The following is a 20,162-nucleotide window of genomic DNA, read 5'->3' on the forward strand; positions in this document are numbered from 1 at the left end:
GAAAAACTGGTGGGACGTGACACGTCAAGTGGGCGTGGCATTGAAGTGACCAATGGGAAGGATGTTTATGGTGCGTCGCCAAAAGGTGTCTTTCCGATTCAGATTTTGGCGTGGATGAGCATCTGATTTATTCTCTACGATAGATGAGGTGAGTTATTTTACGATGATCATAAATGGTATTACATTACGTGGGAGAGCGTGACCATGTTGGCTCAATAAAAAGTATATGTGGGGATTTGAGTTTTTACGGTGCAAATGTGCTGGTGTGCAAGCTAGCTATCGGTTCCACAAACACCGCCGATTATGCTACATTACCAAGCTAGCTGATGCGTTTCACAAAAAGCGTAATGCAAAGCACTGCACTCAGTTTTTACATATTCCAAACTGGAACCTATCCTGATCCCCGTCTCACCTCGGAAAATAGAGAGACAGATATGATAGCTATCTCTTCCCCCATCGTCAATCGTGGGCCCAAATAAATGAAAAAGAACCAAGGTTGTGGCATGGTTTGAAATGATGGTTGCCTGCAAGCCAATCTTTGCTTTTGCGATACTCAGCAGGTCAAATACACAGCAGTCTTCTTACGCATGCAGTCTTGTGTCTGTCAAAGCATTCACTTGTCCTGTGACAGATAAAGATCAGACCCGTTTTGAGTTCTATTGAAGATAAGTTTACCACTAGTTTGAATCAACTAATCGTTCTCTGGTTGCTCTGCTCCTGTTTTCGTCTTTCAGGAGGAAGCTGAGCCCTGCTCTGGTTGCCTGAGAACACATCTACTGTAGCACTTACCTATTTTGTGTGACCTTTGAGTGAACTAAGGGAGTGTGTCACCTGAGGCAGGACAGTGGGATTCTTCTCAACAGCAGTCCTTCATCCAGCGATCTACAGCCTGACTGCTCTCTCCACCTCTCTCTGTACCCTCCCCCCTTTCATCCCTCCCTCTTTCGCACTTCTCTATGCTTCTGCCCAATTATGTCCTTCTCCATTTCAGAGTCCCTCTGTAAGACTACTGTCTCTCCATCCCTATCTCCATCCCTCCTTGATCTCTCTCTCTCGCCATCTGCCTGTGCACCTCTCCTGACCGCCAGGCTGGATTTCCTGCAAATGAAACACCTGAAGAGGAAGAGGAAGAGTAACTACAGTGTTCGTGAGACGCAGACGCTGATCCGGGAGATCCATAAGCGACGAGACGTGCTGTTCTCCCGCCAGCAGAACACCGCCATCAACGAGTTGAAGAGACGAGCCTGGGAGGAGGTAGCAGGAGGCGTCAACGCACTGGGAGAGGGTGAACTACGCACAGCTTCAGAGGTGTGTGTGGAGGGCGCTTCCATAGTGACAAATGATGTTCTAAAAGAGTTTTGTGGCACTCGAGTCTGATCTCTAGACCACATTGAGTGTCTCGTATCGGATACATTTGCACTCCGTCTTGACTTGGACAATGAGGATTCATAATTTCTTCCAGAGACAAGTGGTGTAAAATTCTCGTAATAATCAGCTCCCATTGTCAGCGTGTAAAACTGCTTTGCAAGCCCACATATCCTCACTCCTTTTATGACACATTCATATCTTATCGCCTATTGAAACTTTTTTTCCTACTTTTATCATATACTGTCGGGAGACCAGGTGAAGTTGGAACATATTTAGTATTTTTTTATTTGTTATAGACTTGTTTGGGTTAGTGCTAATTTGTAGTGGCTCTCTATTTGCCCTCACTTCAGGTGGCCTCAAACACAACACTGAAAAGAGTTTGTATCCTACATATAAGGGCCGCATTTCAATAGTTTAATTCACCCCAATTCACTAGAAGGAGTTCCTTTGGGCACCAACTTCCCAGTCCTGATTTTACCTAAACTTCCTGAAGCATTTTGAGTTGTAACATCACTGTTTGTAATGGTTGTGTGTGTGGTTCCAGGTGAAGCGGCGTTACCTGGACTGGCGGTCGCTAATGAAGAGGAAGCAGCTCCGTGCTGAGCTGTCTCTCTCCACAGGGCTGAAGGCAGAGTATGATCCATCCTCCCCTGAACACGACGCCTCACTGGGTTCAGGGGACCAGTCGCTCGACCTCTCTGGCTTTCCCAAGGAGTCCCAGTGTGACTGGCAGGACCTGGCGGATCTTGGAGAGCCCAGCGGACACTCAATGTCTACGGGGGTTAAGCTGGAGGAGGAGGCCAATGGATACAGGGTGAGGATCCATGTGTTTGTGTGTGCGTTATTGATTTGTGAGTTGAATAAAGGGAATATGATGCATTAAAAAAAATATATAATTGTAGAATTATTGCGCAATCGATATCCATAGGCTACATTTATATTTGTTTATTTTTTTATCTGGTGTTAGTGCGTAGCCTAAGCTTTAGTTCGTAACTGTGGAATGCCAAATACACGCCAATTGCCAAATGATTTTGGGAATGTGGGCAGAAAAAGTCAATCCACTGAGGCAAGAAAGACAAGGGATGTGTTCGAATACTCATTAACTGTACTAAACTCAGCAAAAAAAGAAAGGTCCTCTCACTGTCAACTGTTTATTTTCAGCAAACTTAACATGTGTGAATATTTGTGTGAACATAAGATCCAACAACGGAGACATCAACTGAACAAGTTCCATAGACGTGTGACTAACATAAATGGAATGATGTGTCCCTGAACAAAGGGGGGTCAAAATTGAAAGTAACAGTCCGTTTCTGGTGTGGCCACCAGCTGCATTAAGTACTGCAGTGCATCTTCTCATGGACTGTGCCAGTTCTTGCTGTGAGATGTTACCCCACTCTTCCAAGGCACCTGCAAGTTCCCGGACAAGTTCCGATCCAACAGGTCCCAGACGTGCTCAATGGGATTGAGATCGAGATCCGGGCTTTTCGCTGGCCATGGCAGAACACTGACATTCCTGTCTTGCAGGAAATCACCCACAGAGCGAGCACTATGGCTGGTGGCATTGTCATGCTGGAGGGTCATGTCAGGATGAGCCTGCAGGAAGGGTACCACATGAGGGAGGAGGATGTCTTCCCTGTAACGCACCAGTGTTGATATTGCCTGCAATGAAAACAAGCTCAGTCCGATGATGACACGCACAGCCCCAAACCATGACGGACCCTCCACCTCCAAATTGAAAGAGTACAGGCCTCTGTAACGTTCATTCCTTCAACGATACCTAGGCGGCGTTGTTGCCGGTGATCTCTGGTGAGTACAACAGGCCTACAAGCCCTCAGTCCAGCCTCTGTCTGCAATAGGCTGAGAGTCTGAGCACTGAAGGAGGGATTGCGCGTTCCTGTTGTAACTTGGGCAGGTGTCGTTGCCATCCTGTACCTGTCCTGCAGGTGTGATGTTCAGATGTACCAATCCTGGGCAGGTGTTACACTTGGTCTGCCACTGAGAGGACGATTAGCTGTACGTCCTGTCTTCCTGTAGAGCGGTCTTAGGCTTCTCAGGGTACGGACATTGCATTGCAATGCCTCCTTGCAGCATGCCTTAGGCACGTTCACGCAGATGAGCAGGGACCCTGGGCATCTTTCTTTTGGTGTTTTTCCAGAGTCGGTACAAAGGCCTCTTCAGTGTCCTACATTTTCATAACTGTGACCTTAATTGCCTACTGTCTGTAAGCTGTTAGTGTCTTAACGACCGTTCCACAGGTGCATGTTCATTAATTGTTTATAGTTCATTGAACAATCATGGGAAACAGTGTTTAAACCCTTTACAATGAAGATCTGTGAAGTTATTTAGATTTTTATGAATTATCTTTGAAGGACAGGGTCCTGAAAAGGTGACGTTTCTTTTTTTGCTGAGTTTTTGTGACGTGAATTGAGTATATAGTATGGTTATTGGTCATCGTATGGATATAGTTAGTATGCCAAGTTCCCAGATGTCGTACTAAATTCGCCAAAATATGAAGTATACACACAGGAGACACTATTTCTGTACTTTCGGGCCCATAATGCAATTCAGGGAATGGTCGTGGCTTCACATTGTTGTCAGAAGGAAGAAAATGGTGGAAAATATGCAGCCGAAGTACGAGAGCGGATACAAATGTATTGCTTTGCTCAACATTTGTCATAATTAGTGAATGTAATAAAGTAATAACTTTTCAAATAAGTTACGTTAGACGTTATATTGGCTGACAATTTGTTATCTACGCTGTCCTTACGAACCACATAGCATTTCATTACAGCAGTATGTACCGGTATGTTAGTTGGCTACTTATACATCAAATATGCCAGTATAATAACTATAGGCTAACTAACTACCCGACATTGACTTGATTATTCACGTCATTTTTAGCTTAGCTTTATGGTATAGTCTTAGTGCGTTCTCAGTGGACATTATGGTGCTTTTGTAAATTCACTCTGGCTATCTACTCCGATTTCAGATTTCTCGTCTGAGTGTAGCAGAGCGCAGAATAATGAATTTATGAACACTCATTACCCGTTGAATAAAAAAGCATAATTAGATTGTCAGCAGCACAGTTAGTCACCAACGCTCTGGATAACTTAAACTGCCTAACCATCTCTGCTAGGGCGAGAAATGGTCAGAGTGGTCTCATTTGTGTCAGGAAGTAGCTAGCCAACATTAGCTTGGGTGCCTGACTGCCATTGTAAGGTCAGAACGCTCAAATCAACCCTACTCCTTGGCCCGAGCGTCCAGTGTGCGCTCCGAGAGCGATACGCTCTGAATTTACAAACTGACAATCTTACCACGCTCTGAATTTATTAGCACACTCCAGATTGAATTTAAGAACACACCCGAAGTCGTAAAATGTCTAACTAATAATTTGTTATGCTAACTAGCTATTAAGAGGTTGTGTAGCAACAGCATCAACTTCTGGTAGACGGGCGACGAGCTAGTACGCTCAAATGAAAGGATACAGTTTGTTTACTGTATACTAAAATGAACTAATTGTATACAGCATGTTAGTATGGGTATTCTTGACTAACAAATAGCCTACTAAAATGTCATCAGTTATAAGCGGCGGATCTTTGCGTCTGTACAGCACATTTTCTATATTGTGGGTTAGGGTCGGGTGCGGGCCTCAGATTTTTACTCTCACATAGTTGGGCGGTGGTGAATGGGTTGCAAACCACTGACCTGTGCATCACTAGTGTGCGTGTCAGGATGTGTGTATGATATTAATCAGTATATCAATGATCTGAGTCTCTGTCTCTGTCTCTGTCAGCTGGAGGGTGATAGTGGTGAGGGTGAGGTAGAGGATGATGATTGTTTCCCCTCCCTCCTACCCGACATGGGAGAGCGAGATGGACGTATCCCTGAAGTATTTTCACACATTGATGAGTTCGGAATGCTCAGCGCATCAAAGGGGGCGGCGGCCTCAATGAATCGGGACCTCTCTTCGACCGGCCTGGGTGGACTGGGCTTTGCTGGCTTAGGACTAGCCAATCACGAGAGTGCGGGACTTCTGGTTGCCTTGGAGAAGCAGCGTGTGGAGCTGGAGAAGCAGCGTCTGGCTGTGGAAACGGAGCGGCTAGCGGTGGAGAGAGAGCGACTCCTACTGGAGAAGGAAAGACTGAGTCAGTCGGATGTGGAGAAGGAGAGATTGCAGCTGGAGAAAGAGAGATTGCAGCTGGAGAAAGAGCGACTTCGGGTGTTGCTCATGAACCAATCAGAACGGGCCACAGCTCCTCCCCAGCAAAGCCCTCCCTCTTCCTCCACCCCTACCACCACCTCTTCCTCTGCTGTGGATGGACAGAATGAGAGAAGGGAGAATAAACCCTGGCTTTCTATGATAGATCTGGAGGGTGAGAGACTGAGGCTGGAGAAGGAGCGACTGCAGTTAGAGAAAGAGAGGCTGCAGTTCTTTAAGTTTGAGTCTGGACGACTGCAGATAGAGCGGGAGAGACTAGAGGTGGAGAAGGAGAGAATACAGCTTCACCAGGATCAGGGTCGCTGAGGGAGGAGGAGGAAGGAACGAGGAAGGATAGCATCAAATTGTATTTGTCACATGCTTGGTAAATGACCGGTGTAGACAAACAGTGAAATGCTTAGGGGCCCTTCCCACCAACACAACGCGAAAGAAAAAAGAAAAGTAAAACACGTAATAAATACACAATGAGTAACGACAACTTGGCTATATACAAGTGGTACAGGTACCGAGTCGATATGCAGGGGTACGAGGTCATTGAGAGAGAGAGATGTACATAGTAAACCTTAGAAGCGGCGTATGTTGTGAGCATTAAAGGATATCTATGAGAGAAGTGCCTGGAAGAAGAGCAAACGAGGGGGGGGGTTGTTATCTCAGTGTAGGCAGGCCAGCTACGAGCCTATATGAGCAGACCTCCATGGTCCAGTGAGGCTCTCTCCTCCCTCTCCTGTCTGTTTCTGGCAGCTCCAATTGATTGTTACAGTTCAGTCTGATCCACAATGGTTGAAATGAGGTGCACAGCTCAACCAAACTGACCTTAGATCAGCAGGGTGTCATCATCCAACTCCAGGTTGATGACGGAGGATATTTATCCAGTTTTATTTCCTGTAGAGGCAGGACCAAGACTGAAACTGCCACTCAAACTCAGTAGCCTCATCCAATCACATTAAAAAAAAATCTCCCTGCCAATCATTCTGTTATGTCTGTGGATTTGCTTTAACAGGGATTCTTTCAATTCAGAAGAGCGGTTCATTTTAACAACGATAATCTGTCTGTACAATGTGTTTTGTATAAAGTGAGTGGTTGTGTACTGGGAGAAATGGTTTTGTCCCTGGTAAAGTTGTGTGTAGCTCAGTAGTACCATCCATGTACTGCATAGGAAGTGGACATAATGTAGAATAGCTGTAAACTCAAAGCACAAAATGCTCTATGTGTGACTGTTTCCCAACCAGTGTCATATCAGACAGATGTCTTTATTTTTCCAAACCTAAGTCTTTTATAATTGTTTTATTTTGATAGTGGGTGTGGTTTGGTACTATGATGAAATGTTTTGTGTGGTGTTCTATGGTAGCCCTGTAGTTGAATATATCTGCTGGTTCACCCGTCGTCCAAGGAAAGAGTTGAGTAACTATTTAAAAAGGAGAGAAAAAAAAGAGATGGGATATGTTTTCTGCATTGCCTTGACTCACAATAAAGGATATACAAAAATAGGGTATTTTTACTTTATTCTGCCTGTTTTTTAATACATCTGGTGTAACCCCCCCCCCACACACACACACACACACACACACACACACTTAAATCACCTGATGTATACAGTGCATTTGGAAAGTTTTCAGACCCCCTTCCCCTTTTCCACATTTTGTTACGTTAGTCTTATTATAAAATGGATGGAATAAATGTTTTTCCTCATCAATACCCCCTAATGACAGGGCAAACAGGTTTTTAGAAATGTTTGCATCATAAGTATTCAGACCCTTTGCATTGAGACTCAGGCGCATTCTGTTTCCATTGATCATCCTTGGGATGTTTCTACGACTTGACGTCAATCTATGGCAGCATCATGCTGTGGGGATGTTTTTCAGCAGCAGGGACTGGGAGACTAGTCAGGATCAAGAGAAAGATTAATGGAGCCAATTGCAGCGAGATCCTTGATTTTAAAAAAATTCTCAGGATCTCAGACTGGGGCGGAGGTTCACCTTCCAGAAGGACAATAACCCTAAGCACAAAGCAACGCAGGAGTGGCTTCGGGATAAGTCTTTCAATGTCCTTGCGTGGCCCAGCCAAAGCCTGGGCCATGAACCCAATCGAACATCTCTGGAGAGACCTGAAAATAGCTGTGCAGCAACGCTCCCCATCCATCCTGACAGAGCTTAAGAGGATCTGAAGAGAGGAATGGGAGAAACTCCTCAAATACAGGTGTGCCAAGCTTGTAGCGTCATACCCAAGAATACTCAAGGCTGTAATTGATGCCAAAAGTTCTTCAACAAAGTACTGAGCAAAGAGTCAGAATACTTATGTAAATGTGATATTTCATTTTTTTAACATTTTCTAAATATTCTAAAAACCTGTTTTTGCTTTGTCATTATGAAGTATTGTGTGTAGATTGATGGGGAGAAAAAAATACATTAATTTAGAATAAGGTTTAACGTAATGAAATGTGGAAAAAGTCAAGAGGTTGGAATACTTTCGAAAAGCACTGTAGATACAGTTGAAGTCGGAAGTTTACATAGACCTTAGCCAAAATAATTCCTGACATTTAATCCTAGTAAAGAATTCCCTGTTTTAGGTCAGTTTGGATCACCACTTTATTTTAAGAATGTGAAATGTAAGAAAAATAGTGGAGAAAATGATTTATTTCAGCTTTTATTGCTTTCATCACATTCCCAGTGGGTCAGAAGTTTACATACACTCAATTACTATTTGGTAGCATTGCCTTGAAATTGTTTAACTTGGGGCAAATGTTTCGGGTAGCTTTCCACAAGCTTCCCACAATAAGTTGGGTGAATTTTGGCCCATTCCTCCTGACAGAGCTGGTGTAACTAAGTCAGGTTTGTAGGCCTCCTTGCTCTCACACGCTTTTTCAGTTCTGCCCACAAATGTTCTATAGAATTGAGGTCAGGGCTTTGTGATTGCCACTCTAATACGTTGACTTTGTTGTCCTTAAGCCATTTTGCCACAACTTTGGAAGTATGCTAAGGGTCATTGTCCATTTGGAAGACCCATTTGTGACCAAGCTTTAACTTCCTGACTAATGTCTTGATGTTGCTTCAATATATCCACATAATTTACCTTCCTCATGAAGCAATCTACTTTGTGAAGTGCACCAGTCCCTCCTGCAGCAAAGCACCCCCACACCATGATGCTGCCACCCCTGTGCTTCACGGTTGGGATGGTGTTCTTCGGTTTGCGTGGTATGACGGCTGCGTGGTCCTCCAATTGACTCAAATGGTGTCAATTAGCCTAACAGAAGCTCCTTAAGCCATGACATCATTTTCTGGACTTTTCCAAGCTGTTTAAAGGCACAGTCAACTTAGTGTATGTAAAGTTCTCACCCACTGGAATTGTAATACAGTGAATTCTAAGTGAAATAATGTGTCTGTAAACAATTGTTGGAAAAATTATTCGTCATGCACAAAGTAGATGTCCTAACTGACTTTCCAAAACAATAGTTTGTCAACAAGAAATTTGTGGAGTGGTTGAAAAACTAATTTTAATGACTCCAACCTAACTGTATGTAAAATTCCTACTTCAACTGTATACACACACACACACACACACACAGAGTAGGACGTTTAAATCACAAAGACTAGGCTTTTGATAAACGTTAGGATTTTCTGTTGTCTGTTTCTGCAAGGAAAGCCTATATGAAAGGATCTGCTTCAGCTGCTGACTGGCTTAGGTTTTTAGGTCAAATACTATTTTATTCAATTGTCCTTTTTCACTGGTGAAACGTGTCTTGAATGATGTTTAATAACTAAATAAACAACGAATTGTGTAGAATAGAAAATATTTGCAGCAGTTTGGCTCCTCAACTGTGGAAAAACTGAAAATATCCCTTATATCTGTCCAGTAAAATACCTAGTGGTTATATCTGTCCAGTAAAATACCTACTGGTTATCATATCTGTCCAGTAAAATACCTAGTAGTTATATCTGTCCAGTAAAATACCTAGTGGTTATCATATCTGTCCAGTAAAATACCTACTGGTTATCATATCTGACCAGTGAAATACCTACTGGTTATCATATCTGTCCAGTAAAATACCTACTGGTTATCATATCTGTCCAGTAAAATACCTACTTGTTATCATATCTGACCAGTGAAATACCTACTGGTTACCATATCTGTCCAGTGAAATACCTACTGGTTACCATATCTGTCCAGTAAAATACCTACTGGTTATCATATCTGTCCAGTAAAATACCTACTGGTTATCATATCTGTCCAGTAAAATACCTACTGGTTATCATATCTATTCATTCACCATTCAAACCCATCAGCGTTGCAGTTCTTGACACACTCGAACCAGTGCGCCTGGCACCTAGTACCATACCCCGTTCAAAAATAATCTTGCCCATTCACCCTCTGAATGACACATACAGAGTCCATGTCTCAATTGTCTCAAGTCTTAAAAATCCTTCTTTAACCTGTCTCCTCCCCTTCATCTACACTGATTGAAGTGGTTTTAACAGGTGACATCAATAAGGGATCATAGCTTTCACCTGGATCCACCTGGTCTGTCTGTGTCATGGGAAAGAGCAGGTGTTCCTAATATTCTGTTCACTCAATGGCAATGGCGATACAAATGTAATGTAAATGTCAATGATATCTATAGTTATTGCCAATAATGTCATTGTCATCATTTCCACGTGGAAAATGAGTAACTACACTATATTTCTGGAAGGGTCTTCTCCAATAACTCTTCAGAAACTATCATCTTGAAGTCATACACAGTACAACCAAATATGTTGTTAGTACTTCTTAAGGATCCATCCCTCAATTTTCACCTAAAATGACATACCCAAATCCCACTGCTTGTAGCTCAGGACCTGAGGCAAGGATATGCATATTCTTGACACCATTTGAAAGGGAACACTTTGAAGTTTGTGGAAATGTGAAATTAATGTTGGAGAATATAACACGTTAGATCTTTGTATTTTTTGTACCATCATCTTTGAAATGCAAGAAAAAGGCCATAATGTATTATTCCAGCCCAGGCACAATTTAGATTTTGGCTACTAGATGGCAGTGGGGTATGTGCAAAGTTTTAGACTGATCCAATGAACCATTGCATATATGTTCAAATTGTTGTATCAAGACTGCCCAAATGTGCCTAATTGGTTTATTAATACGTTTTCAAGTTCATAACTGTGCACTCTCCTTAAACAATAGCATGGTATTCTTTCACTGTAATAGCTACTGTAAATTGGACAGTGCGGTTAGATTAACACAAATGTATGCTTTCTGCCCATATCAGATATGTCTGTGTCTTGGGAAATGTTCTTGTTAATTACAACTTCATGCTAATCACATTAGCCTACGTTAGCTCAACCGTCCCACGGGGGGGGGGGACACCGATCCCATAGAGGTTAAAGAAATACGCAGAGAAAAGAGGGGTTGATATTTTACTAGAAAAAGAAACCTAATACAAAGAAAGATTGTGTTAAACCCAGAAAAACCTAAGGTGGTTAGTAGTTAGCCAGCAGTCAGCTTCAATGAAACACAGATAGGAGTGCCTGCTTGGGGTTAGTTCATTTGGTGGGAGATTGAAAACTAAAACAACAATCTAAATATCTTGTAAGCTCTAGAGGGTTAAAGAGAGCGAGAGAGAAAAAGACTAGGGCTCAGAGTGAGAGTTTAAATACTGACTGGTCATGTCAGTGCCTATAAGAGTCGAAAGGTCAAAGCTAGAGAAAGTCAAAGGTTTAATGTAAAGGGTTAGGTCAAGGTGACTTTGTGTGCATTGACACTCAGTTTAGGCAGGACCCTGTCAGTGGGAGGAGAGGAGAAGAGTGGAGGAGAGGAGAGGAGATACACAGTGCTCAAAATGCCAGGGCCAAGGCAATACTACCCACGCAACTGCTGTCAATGCCACCAAACTCCACCGTTCAGTTAGAACTCTTTCATTTTAAACGTGTGGAACTTAGAAAAGAAAAAAAACTTGAATTTAGTTCTTTTAGTTCTTTTTTCTTTCTCCCTTTCCTCTTAGCCCACCCAGACAGCTGCAATAGACATTAAAACAGAAGACGTCCAGACAAAATAACCCTTTCACAGGAATAAACATGAAGCTCTGGGACTATTGTACGAACAGAGGCTATGTTTTCATAATGGTGGACAAAAAAAAACAAAATAAAAACGGGGAACAAACAACTAGAAAAAAAGGGACATGTCATGTGGTGTCAAAGATGGTTCTGTAAGAGTTGACACTGTGTAAGTGACAATGTGTGTTTGTGTTTGTAAATTTGATTGTGAGTGTCAGATTGACATTCAGTGTGGATTAGGACATACAAAGACTGGAACATAATCATTATCATTATCAAAACACCCTTTAACAGAACATATGTCATGGCCTCACTCAATGGTGATCATATCATTTTCTATAGCTCTCTATAGACGTGTATATATATATATTCATTTGTATTATATATAATATGTATTTATAAAAAGATGTATTCATAATTACAAGTGGCATTTTCTTATATTCATTATTGCAATGAATTATTACCTAAGATGGTTAAAAAAGAGAGGTGAGTTCAGTTTTGCTACACAGTAATTTACAACAGTTTTTAAAATGCAAGCTTCTGAAACAGTCAGTACCTTCCCTCTCCACTGGAAAACAACATGTCCATGTCTCACATGACACCCTGTCCCCCATTTAGTGGACTACTTTAGACCAGCGCTTTAGATGGCTAAATGTGGCCCTGGTCAAAAACAATACCTTATATGGGGGGTGAACTTTGATACGTTTTCTTCACTTCTCACAGAATGTACAGCTTTACCTCTGTTCCACGCCCAGAGAAGTGATACATCTAGTTGTTATTTAGCGTTACTGTCATTATTATGGATCATTTCAGTAACTATTACTCTTTTTATTTTCCTTTTTTACAAACCCCTGTGAATCCTACGGTCGTGTTAGCCATATGAGTTTGGAGATATCCGTTGAGTTTTCGTCTATTACGGTAACTTCAGTGATCTCTGCATTGTGTTTGCGAGACGCTAACCAAAGCGTTGTAAAAGCATGTTCGTCTGAACAGTTCATGGAGAAAGAGCAGGTTTGTACAGTCCAACGTTTTCAGGTTTACAGTTTTCTGGTCTTATCAGTGATTCGCCTGGAGCTTATTCTTCGTAGGCAAGTGAAGATGATGAAGATTTGTCCTAAAGCATTGTTTCCTGGTAGGGGATCAGGGGTGTGGCTTGTTAGAGGACGCAGTCTATCACATTGGAGCAGATAAAGTCATGTCTGCCTGCTCATGACAGTGCTCAAAGTCTTCATCATCACCATCGTCGTCACCATTTTTATCTTTCTCTGTTATTCTTTTCGGTTCCACGTCGTCAGTGTTCTAACTGTTAGTTTGTCACCTTGTTGTCCTTGTTTCATGGAGCTCAAATTAGGATTTTAGTGTGATGGTGATCATCATATTTGTCCCTCCTCTCTCCCTGTTGTTGCTGTTAGCTTGCTGGCGGTCTCTGGTCTGTGTGTCTGTGTGTGTGGCGTCGGGGTGGTAATGACGTAGCCGTGTGTGTGGTTAAGGCACAGTGTGTGTTTTTGGTTTTCAGGGTAGGCCCGATGGTAGGGTAAGCCCTGGGTGTCTGAGGGAGTGGCCAGCATGGACGGCCTTAGGGCAGTCCGGTGTTAAGACACGCCCATTTTCACCCACACTGCCCGTGATTGACAGCCGAGCCTTGTTCCTCATGGCTTCTGTGAAGGGCAGCTGGAGGGGAAGAGCCAGGGGAGGATGACAGGGTGATTAGAGAGGGAGGAGCAATGGGAAAAGAGGAAATAGAAAGAAAGAAACAGTTGTGAGTTTTTGTAATAGGACCCTAATGAATCATATACATAATTCATTGTCAAAACATAGGAACACACAAATACATGTTCATATGCTCGTAAGCATGAATGAATACACACACACACACAAGAATTGGAGCATACAGGTAACTGCCAAAATAAAGGGAAAACGTCGGTAAATGAGGGATACAAAGTATAATGAAAGCAGGTGATTCCTGAGTTAATTAAGCAGTTAACATTACATCACGCTTATGGTCATGTATAAAAGTGCCCAGTACTATGGCTAGAAGAGATCTCAGTGACATTGAAAGACTGGTCTCATTAAGGTGTGTGTGTGTCTCAGTCACCAGATCTCAACCCAATTGAACACTTGTGGGAGATTCTGGAGCGACGCCTGAGACAGTCTTCCATCAACAAAATACCACATTATGTAATTTATTGTAGAAGAATGGTGTTGCATCCCTCCAATAGAGTTCCAGACACTTGTAGAATCTTTGCCAAGGTGCATTGAAGTTGTTCTGGTGGCTCGTAGTGACCCAACGCCCTGTTAAGACACTTTATGTTGGTGTTTCCTTTATGTTGGCTGTTACCTGTATATGACTACTTAAAATAACATTGTATAAAAAAGGCAGGCAAAAACAAACACACAGATGCTCAAGATACGTTTCAAATACGTTTTTGTGAGACATCTGCATTTCAAGGTGACCATGCATTTCTGGGGTCTTGGTTTGAAGAACGTGGAAGGTGAGGTTTTGTGAATTTAGGATTTGTAAAGTAAGGTGAGGTTTTGTACAGTAAAGTTGTGGCCAAAAGTTTTGAGAATGATACAAATATTAATTTTCACAAAGTCTGCTGCCTCAATGTGTATGATGGCAATTTGCATATACTCCAGAATGTTATGAAGAGTGATCAGATGAATTGCAATTAATTGCAAAGTCCCTCTTTGCCATGCAAATGAACTGAATCCCCCCAAAAAACAATTCCACTGCATTTCAGACCTGCCACAAAAGGACCAGCTGAGATCATGTCAGTGATTCTCTTGTTAACACAGGTGTGAGTGTCGACAAGGACAAGGCTGGAGATCACTCTGTCATGCTGATTGAGTTCGAATAACAGACTGGTAGCTTCAAAAGGAGGGTGGTGGTTGGAATCATTGACAATTATGGTTACCTGCAAGGACACACGTGCCGTCATCATTGCTTTGCACAAAAAGGGCTTCACAGGCAAGGATATTGCTGCCAGTAAGATTGCACCTAAAACAACAATTTATCGGATCATCAAGAACTTGAAGGAGAGCGGTTCAATTGTTGTGAAGAAGGCTTCAGGGCGCCCAAGAAAGTCCAGCAAGTGCCAGGACCGTCTCCTAAAGTTGATTCAGCTGCGGGATCGGGGCACCACCAGTACAGAGCTTGCTCAGGAATGGCAGCAGGCAGGTATGAGTGCATCTGCACGCACAGTGAGGCAAAGACTTTTGGAGGATGGCCTGGTGTCAAGAAGGACAGCAAAGAAGACACTTCTCTCCAGGAAAAACATCAGGGACAGACTGATATTCTGCAAAAGGTACTGGGATTGGACTGATGAGGACTGGGGTAAAGTCATTTTCTCTGATGAATCCCCTTTCCGATTGTTTGGGGCATCCAGAAAAAAGCTTGTCCGGAGAAGACCAGGTGAGCGCTACCATCAGTCCTGTGTCATGCCAACAGTAAAGCATCCTGAGACCATTCATGTGTGGGGTTGCTTCTCAGCCAAGGGAGTGGGCTCACAATTTTGCCTAAGAACACATCCATGAATAAAGAATAGTACCAACACATCCTCAGAGAGCAACTTCTCCCAACCATCCAGGAACAATTTGGTGACGAACAATGCCTTTTCCAGCATGATGGAGCACCTTGCCATAAGGCGAAAGTGATAACTAAGTGGCTCGGGGAACAAAACATACATTTTTTTGTGTCCATGGCCAGGTAACTCCCCAGACCTTAATCCCATTGAGAACTTGTGGTCAATCCTCAAGAGGCGGGTGGACAAACAAAAACCCACAAATTCTGACATACTCCAAGCATTGATTATGCAAGAATGGGCTGCTATCAGTCAGGATGTGGACCAGAAGTTAATTGACAGCATGCCAGGGCAGATTGCAGAGGTCTTAAAAAGGAAGGGTCAACACTACAAATATTGACTCTTTGCATCAACTTCATGTAATTGTCAATAAAAGCCTTTGACACTTATGAAATGCTTGTAATTATACTTCACTATTCCATAGTAACATCTGACAAAAATATCTGAAGACACTGAAGCAGCAAACTTTGTGGACATTTATATTTGTGTCATTCTCAAAACTTTTGGCCACGACTGTCAGGTGAGGTTTTGTAAAGTGAGGTTTTGTAAGGTGAGGTTTTGTACAGTAAGGTGAGATTTTGTACAGTAAGGTGAGGTTTTGTACAGTAAGGTGAGGTTTTGTAAGGTGAGTTTTTTTACAGTAAGGTGAGGTCTTGTACAGTAAGGTGAGAGGGGAAGTGAGGGGTGTTTCACAGATTTTGAATTATAGAGAGAGACTGACTCCTGTTTAGTCATGGGCAACACTTTATAGGAACAGACTACTCATTGATATACAACGTTCCTAATGTTTCGTTTAGGAAATGTTAAGTTTATCTATTTTGCGTTAACCCTAAAAGCACCAAAAGGGGTCAAAAATGTCATATTTTCTAATCCCTTTTTTGATCCTTTAAAAATGTTGTGATTTTGTCAAGCAACTGGTTAGACAATAGCAAAGCTCAATTTAGCATTTCTGTGTTAATATGGAAGAATGAAAAATAATCTCTCTTTTGTATACTAGTGGTAAAAATGTGAACTCAATTGTACATTTTGATAAAGCACCACATTTTGCACATAGGTAGATGTATGTACCCTGAAGAGATATACAGTAGATATGGAGACACCCCAGATTTGGCCCCTAGAGGGAGTGGCAGCTACTACAACAACAAACTCCCTCACAAATGTAAATACAACATTTAGCTTGCAGTCAATGTCTCTATTCCAGGTTGAGAGTCTCATCTTTCAGATACAATTGGAACTAAAAGTCTGATTGCACTGGTGCCTATATTGCCCATATCGGTGGCCATCTTAGGTCGCACCAGTATGTCAGATTAGCTCAACCGCCAATTTCTCAGACACTGAGTATTACAGAAACACAACACTTTGAATGAATAACATAATTTCTTTCAAAACAAGTGGCTATGGATGAAATGTATTTTTTTTTTACATATTTTTTTTTTTTTTTACATACAACAAACATATTTTGAAACATCAAATTTGAGTATAAATGTGTGCTTTAAAAAAATCTATACGCTTATTTTGGGGAATTTAAACCATTTACTTTTGTTACAAAAGGTTAATAAAACATGTGTTTTTTTACTGCTAGACAGACAGTGTCACTGCAATAATTACCCATTTGAAGTAAAAAATGTAAGTAAAAAAATATGTAGCTTTTAGGGTTAACATCACTAAGCAGACATCCTCTATAAAGTGTTTGGTTGATTTGAGAGGATTCTTTTCTAACTCTACCTCATTGGGGATGTTTGGGCATCTACAGTTCTAGAACTCTGACAGGGGGCTTAGCTTGTCTGTAAAACTCCAGTCCTCCAATGAAGCAGTCCTGCTGGTTTTCTGTTCTCCTTAGTACCTAACTGGTCAATCAATTGATTGAATAGAGAGATGGTCCATACACCTGCTTACCAAGGCCTTAATCAGTCACTTGTTAGAACAGTGTTAAAACCAGCAGACAGTGTGGGCCTTGAGGACAGGAGATGTGCACCAATGTCTTATGTGCTGTATGTGTAGTGTACTGAGTATGGACAGAATGCAGGTGTAGAACATCCTCATCATCATCATCATCATCTGCAGCCAAAGACGATGGAACCAATCTGCCACCTGCCCCCAGAGTGCTCTGGGGTGAAGCGCTACACATCAATCAATCAGAAAAACAAACAAAAACTGAAACATAAGAAGCTGTCACAACAGGAAAATAAAGGAAAAAACAAAAGCACATTGGTTCCACAATGCTTCACCACAGTCACAACAACACTGGTCTGCTGTTGCTAGAGGCTACACGCACAAGAAACTTCACACCAGCCCACCTATAGGAGGCCCTAAGTCCTACCCCTATATCTTGACCCCCTCGGAGCCGTATACGTTGTACCCCTCTCTATAAGTGGCTAAATTCTGGGTGCTGGGAGAGGGGCTGGGGCAGTGAGGGGGGCTAAGGTCCACCTTCATGCGCTTGGCCTCGGCACGCGACTTGTAGCAGAACTCGACCAGGGCCACCAGCATGGCTAGGCCCAGACCCCCCACCAGGATGTAGAAGACCCCAGCCACGTTGCTCAGGCTCAGGGCCTGGGAGGACTTGTCCTGGGAGGGGGGACGGAGAGCACAGGGGTCAGAGAGAGAGAGACAGTGGAGCTAGTGAGACACAGAACAGGCAGCTTAGTTATTTAGTTTTCAGCACAATAATGTCTACTTCTACAAACAACTACAGCACCTACCACTACTGTGACTAGTCTACTACGGGAAGCACTTCTACTACTACCATCATTGAAGCGTATTATCTACAAGTGCATATAATACATCTATTACTACTACTATGACAGTAGTACTACATCAACTGCATATCTACTACTAATGCATGACTACAATTTAAGTAAATAAACATTTTAATATTGCTACAAGTATTAAGTCGAGGATGACTAGTACATCATACCAATTAAAGTATATTCAGTCATCGTATTAGTCAGGCTTTTGGATGAGTGATGATAAAGTATTCTATTCAGAAAGTCTTGGTGAAGGTCCCCGGTATTTTAAGAACTTCACTGGCATTCTTAGAAGTTCTCTCATCTCTGATGTTCTTCTAAAGACAACTTAAATGTTCTAAGAATCTCTCGAGTGTTCTAAAGACAACTTACATGTTCTAAGAATCACTCTAGTGTTCTAAAGACAACTTAAATGTTCTAAGAATCTCTCTAGTGTTCTAAAGACAACTTACATGTTCTAAGAATCACTCTAGTGTTCTAAAGACAACTTAAATGTTCTAAGAATCTCTCTAGTGTTCTAAAGACAACTTACATGTTCTAAGAATCACTCTAGTGTTCTAAAGACAACTTAAATGTTCTAAGAATCACTCTAGTGTTCTAAAGACAACTTACATGTTCTAAGAATCACTCTAGTGTTCTAAAGACAACTTAAATGTTCTAAGAATCACTCTAGTGTTCTAAAGACAACTTACATGTTCTAAAAATCACTCTAGTGTTCTAAAGACAACTTACATGTTCTAAGAATCACTCTAGTGTTCTAAAGACAACTTACATGTTCTAAGAATCACTCTAGTGTTCTAAAGACAACTTACATGTTCTAAGAATCACTCGTGTTCTAAAGACAACTTACATGTTCTAAGAATCTCTCTAGTGTTCTTCTAAAGACAACATACATGTTCTAAGAATCTCTCTAGTGTTCTTCTAAAGACAACTTACATGTTCTAAGAATCTCTCTAGTGTTCTTCTAAAGACAACATACATGTTCTAAGAATCTCTCTAGTGTTCTTCTAAAGACAACATACATGTTCTAAGAATCTCTCTAGTGTTCTTCTAAAGACAACATACATGTTCTAAGAATCTCTCTAGTGTTCTTCTAAAGACAACATACATGTTCTAAGAATCTCTCTAGTGTTCTTCTAAAGACAACATACATGTTCTAAGAATCTCTCTAGTGTTCTTCTAAAGACAACATACATGTTCTAAGATTATCTGTAGTTTTATAAGACTCATGATGTTTCAAAGAACCTCTCCACTCTTTGACTTGTCTTCTACCCAGAGTAAGAGTTCTGAGAGTAAGGCCATTATTATGAAGGCCATAATCACATTATACAGGCAGATGTGGCATAGGCAGAATACTAACAGTGATAGAACTAGAAAGATCTATTCAACAGTAATCAATCAAATATTATTATTAGATTATATCAAAATGTAACTGATGCTAAACCTAATGCTAATCCTAGTCTCCAGGCTAATCTAGAGTTGTGCCTGTCTGTCACACAGTGAGGGTGTTTGGTCCCCCACTCTGCCTGTCTGTCACAAAGTGAGGGTGTTTGGTCCCCCACTCTGCCCGTGAGACTAACCTTACTTCCCGAGTCCTTGGGTCCACACTCGCCCTTATCGTACCACCATTTGTTTTTCAGTTTGTCTAAGACGCCTGCTTCACTCAGTTTCAAAACCGCAAGGTTTACCGGGGTTCTTGGCGTGTAAAAATAACATAAATAACATCATAGGTCATGTTATTTTATGTTATTAGGTCACATACAGTCAGAACTGTCACATAAATGGTACTGCTTGGTAAAAGTGACCCAGTCTGGGTCCCACTGAGTACATGTGTGTATGCTCGTTGGGGGGCTGAGGGGGGCTAAGCGAGCTACAGACATATGAGTGGGACCCCCCTGCATCACTTCAGGTAACGTGCCCATACTGCCCCAGCCGGCGCTACACAAGCAGAGGCAATTACTGTGAACACAGGACTATTGGCATGGCCTACTCACACTAGGAGAGAGGGAACTACATGGGGCAATTTACTGCACAAGACCTGGGTAAGAGATCTGAAAATGAATCTAAAAGGCACCAAACAATAAAGTAAATCAAAACATTAAGTATATCATCGCTCTAGTTCATCCCTCCATCCTTCCTCTCTATCTCTCCCTCTACATCAGTGATCATCAACTAGATTCAGCCACGGGCTCATTTTTTCTTG

General features: G+C 41.9%; 2 protein-coding genes across 7 annotated transcripts in view; one reads left to right on the forward strand and one right to left on the reverse strand.

Annotated features, from left to right (window-relative positions):
• The first annotated feature begins 25 nt into the window (after window positions 1-25).
• msantd4 (Myb/SANT-like DNA-binding domain containing 4 with coiled-coils) lies at window positions 26-7,077 on the forward strand. Of its 3 annotated transcripts, none has more exons than XM_024445542.2 (4): window positions 26-148; window positions 735-1,308; window positions 1,913-2,182; window positions 5,162-7,077. In XM_024445542.2, exons 2-4 carry the CDS (start codon window positions 973-975, stop codon window positions 5,891-5,893), a joined length of 1,338 nt encoding a protein of 445 aa, XP_024301310.1. In that variant the 5' UTR covers window positions 26-148; window positions 735-972; the 3' UTR covers window positions 5,894-7,077. The 3 variants fall into 3 exon arrangements, with proteins under 3 accessions (XP_024301310.1, XP_024301312.1, XP_024301311.1); XM_024445544.2 differs by having other exon boundaries at window positions 992-1,308; XM_024445543.2 differs by having other exon boundaries at window positions 1,089-1,308.
• A 3,899-nt stretch (window positions 7,078-10,976) lies between these two features.
• Window positions 10,977-20,162, reverse strand: part of gria4a (glutamate receptor, ionotropic, AMPA 4a) — a 184,434-nt gene continuing 175,248 nt past the window's right edge. The window contains exons 16-18 of one of the 4 annotated variants that reach the window (XM_042297607.1): window positions 19,540-19,654; window positions 17,643-17,780; window positions 10,977-13,299 (exon numbers count right to left, since the gene is read on the reverse strand). In XM_042297607.1, the coding sequence (XP_042153541.1) occupies window positions 13,141-13,299; window positions 17,643-17,780; window positions 19,540-19,654 (412 nt within the window). In that variant the 3' untranslated portion in view covers window positions 10,977-13,140. Of the gene's footprint in view, window positions 13,300-17,532; window positions 17,781-19,539; window positions 19,655-20,162 lie in introns of all 4 variants that reach the window. The other 3 variants (XM_042297609.1, XM_042297606.1, XM_042297608.1) reach the window with 3 other exon arrangements.

Source organism: Oncorhynchus tshawytscha, linkage group LG14 (genome assembly GCF_018296145.1).
Source record: "Oncorhynchus tshawytscha isolate Ot180627B linkage group LG14, Otsh_v2.0, whole genome shotgun sequence".
Lineage (NCBI taxonomy): Eukaryota > Metazoa > Chordata > Actinopteri > Salmoniformes > Salmonidae > Oncorhynchus > Oncorhynchus tshawytscha.